Source organism: Otolemur garnettii, unplaced genomic scaffold (assembly GCF_000181295.1).
Source record: "Otolemur garnettii isolate 467f Iridium unplaced genomic scaffold, OtoGar3 scaffold00083, whole genome shotgun sequence".
NCBI classification, from domain to species: domain Eukaryota; kingdom Metazoa; phylum Chordata; class Mammalia; order Primates; family Galagidae; genus Otolemur; species Otolemur garnettii.
This window is the reverse complement of record NW_003852478.1, coordinates 6,704,255-6,707,170: the sequence shown is the minus strand read 5'-3', so window position 1 is coordinate 6,707,170 and position 2,916 is coordinate 6,704,255. Positions and strand designations below refer to the sequence as shown.

The window sequence follows — 2,916 nt, the reverse complement described above, 5'->3', positions numbered from 1 at the left end:
AGCCACAGGCGCTGAGCCGATTCAGCCTGTTCATAAAAGAGCCTGGAAACTTCCTTTCACATCAGTTAGCTTGAAATTATGCAAGAATTTTTTGTTGTTATTGAGAACACGAGCAAAAGAGCTCATAGATGATCACCTTGAGATCTGACACATTCTTATGTCCTCGCGTAACCATCACACATTCTCACAGGCACAATCGTGTGTGCACGGTCTCATGTCCACACATAACCATCACACACTTTCACAGGCACGTTTTTCTATTTTCAGTAGAGATGGTAGCTCAGGCTGGTCTCAAACTCCTGAGCCCAGGAGATCCACCAGCCTTGGCCTTCCAGAGTGCTGGGATTCCTGGCATGAGCCACCTCACCCAGTTGGTGGAGGTTTTTGGAGAGAAAATGTCCACTCAGCTTGGTTTGAACAGCTGTTTAATGTAATCATTTGACTCAGTCATATGAGAAAAATTCTTTTCTTCTTTTTCCTTTTTCTACATTTTCCTCCTTCCCTCTCTTCCTGCCAGTTCAAAAATAAGTCTAGCAGGCAACAAGGATGGAGTTCAGGATTCTGTAAGTGTATTTGTGAGCCTGCACAAGAACAAGGTTGAAGGGCGTTGCCTACTCAGGGAGGCCTGAAGAGGGGGTGCAGGTGCACTCGGGAACAGGGCTCGGGGTCTATTGGAGATGGGGACACTGGACACGGGGTAAAGAGAGCGTGTCCTGCGAGCCTGGGCCTTTTAGGATGGGTGTGGCAGGTGGCACGTGACCCCACGATTGCTTCCCTCCCCAGGTCCATGGGATGGACATCAGCAACGTCCCTCACAACTACGCAATGCGCCTCCTGCGCCAGCCCTGCCAGGTGCTGCGGCTGACCGTGCTGCGTGAGCAGAAGTTCCGAAACAGGAGCCATGGACAGGCACTGGACACCTATGGACCCCGGGATGACAGTTTCCATGTGATTCTCAACAAAAGTAGCCCTGAGGAGCAGCTCGGAATAAAACTGGTGCGAAGGGTGGATGAGCCTGGGGTGTTCATCTTCAACGTGTTAGATGGTGGTGTGGCCGACCGGCACGGTCAGCTGGAGGAGAACGATCGTGTGTTGGCCATCAATGGACATGACCTTCGCTATGGCAGCCCAGAGAGTGCGGCTCTTCTGATTCAGGTGGGTCACAGGTCATGCCAGGGTTCTAGTGAGAACCCCCCATGTGAACAGGCACACACACCACCTTGACCCCACCACCCTGTTACTACCACACGTAACATGCGATCCCTGCCTTTCAAGGAGTCAGGACTGAATGGCCAGCATTTTCAAAGCTTCTGCCCAGGTAAGAACATGAGTTAAGTAAATCTTGTGTCTCAAGATCACGGACATTGCTGTGGTGTTGTCTGACTGCAGACAAACATGTCGTGTTATCAACCTTGTGAAGTTAAGGTCACTCAGTGCCAGCAGGGTTGGGGCTTCCTGGATACTCAATTTCACCAGTGTTAACATCTTACCAAACTATGTCACAACCAGGCCACTCACATTGACAAAGTCAGATTATAGAATATTTCCCTCACCACAAAGATCCATTTCCTTCCCCCCCACCTTCTACTCAGCCCCTGGCAATCCACCAATCTAGTCTTTTCTGTATTGTTTAGTTTCAAGAATGTTATACAGCATCAATGTAATCATACGGTATATAGATTTGGGGAATTGGCTTTCTTTTTGTTGTTGTTGTTGAGACAGAGTCCCACCCTATTCCCTGAGCAGAGTGCAATGGCGTCATAGCTCACTGCAAACTCAAACTTGGGCTGTGGGCATCCTGCTGCCTCAGCCTCCAGAAGCTGCTGGGATTACAGGTGATTGCACGGTGCCCAGCTGGGTTTTTCATTTTTTAGGAGTCCGGGGTCTCCCTCTCATTCAGGCAAGTCTCAAACTCCTAAGCTCAAGCAATTCTCCCTCCTCAGCCTCCCATAGTTCTGGGATTACAGGCGTGAGTCACTACGTCCGGCAATCAGCTTTCTTTTATTCAGTACAATTCTCCAATAGGAGTGCACCTCAATAATGTTTCACAAAGTGCCAGAAATATTCTTAGAGGGAGAGACTTTGTTCTGGGCTCTAACCTGTTCATTCACTTCAATCAGCAAATGTGTGTCAGGTTTACACTGCTTGGTGGCTCTATGTTGGGTCTGGAGGAGAGAGATGATGTCCACTTAGCCTGCTCTCCTGAAGGAGCCCACAATCTAATGGGAAGGATGGACTTTTTCTAAATGATGTATTGTATAACAGAACTGCAATGGACAAATTAAGTAAGGTGCCAGTGAGACACAGGAGAGAGGTTTGCTTGGATGGGCCTGTGAATTCTACACTGAGAGGGAACATCTGGGACTGGAGCATTGAGGAACAGGCTAAAGATTTCCAGGTGGACAAGGCAGCAAGGGTCATCCTGAGGACAACTTTCCCTACGAGCCAGTTATCATGTAGCGTGTTCTGAGTCACACCACAGAGCTTGGACTTTATCCCCAAGACCTGGGGTGTCACTGGGAGGGTCCAGGAAAGGGAGTGTCATGATATTCGAGAAAAGTCTCTCTGAAGGCAGTGGAGAGCTAACAGGAGAGGGGCAAGAATGGGGGCCTGCATGCCCCATCAGCCCCGACTCCGTGACTGAAGTGTCAGTGCTCTGATACACCGTGAGCCTCCTGCTCAGTGACCGAAGTGTCGGTGCTCTGAGATACATCACGAGCCTGCAGCAGAGACTGCCTGGATGCGAACCAAGTTCATGGAGGATGAGAGTCCAAAGACAGAGGCCTTCAAGGACCTGATCATCGAAATACAAAGGAAGGTCCCTACCCCTGGAGTCTGGTCGTGGAGTCCCTCTGGGTGCTGGCAGCTCAGCTCACCGTCTCGGGTAGTCCGTTCTCCCTCTTCTTGGAGGACAGG

The 2,916-nt window shown here is 50.0% G+C and overlaps 1 protein-coding gene across 1 annotated transcript in view; it reads left to right on the top strand.

The window, feature by feature from the left end:
• LNX1 (ligand of numb-protein X 1) overlaps positions 1 to 2,916 on the top strand; it is a 117,072-nt gene that overhangs the window by 86,511 nt on the left and 27,645 nt on the right. The window contains exon 6 of the mRNA XM_003794604.3: positions 784 to 1,155. Within this exon, the coding sequence (XP_003794652.1) occupies positions 784 to 1,155 (372 nt within the window). The remainder of the gene's footprint in view (positions 1 to 783; positions 1,156 to 2,916) is intronic.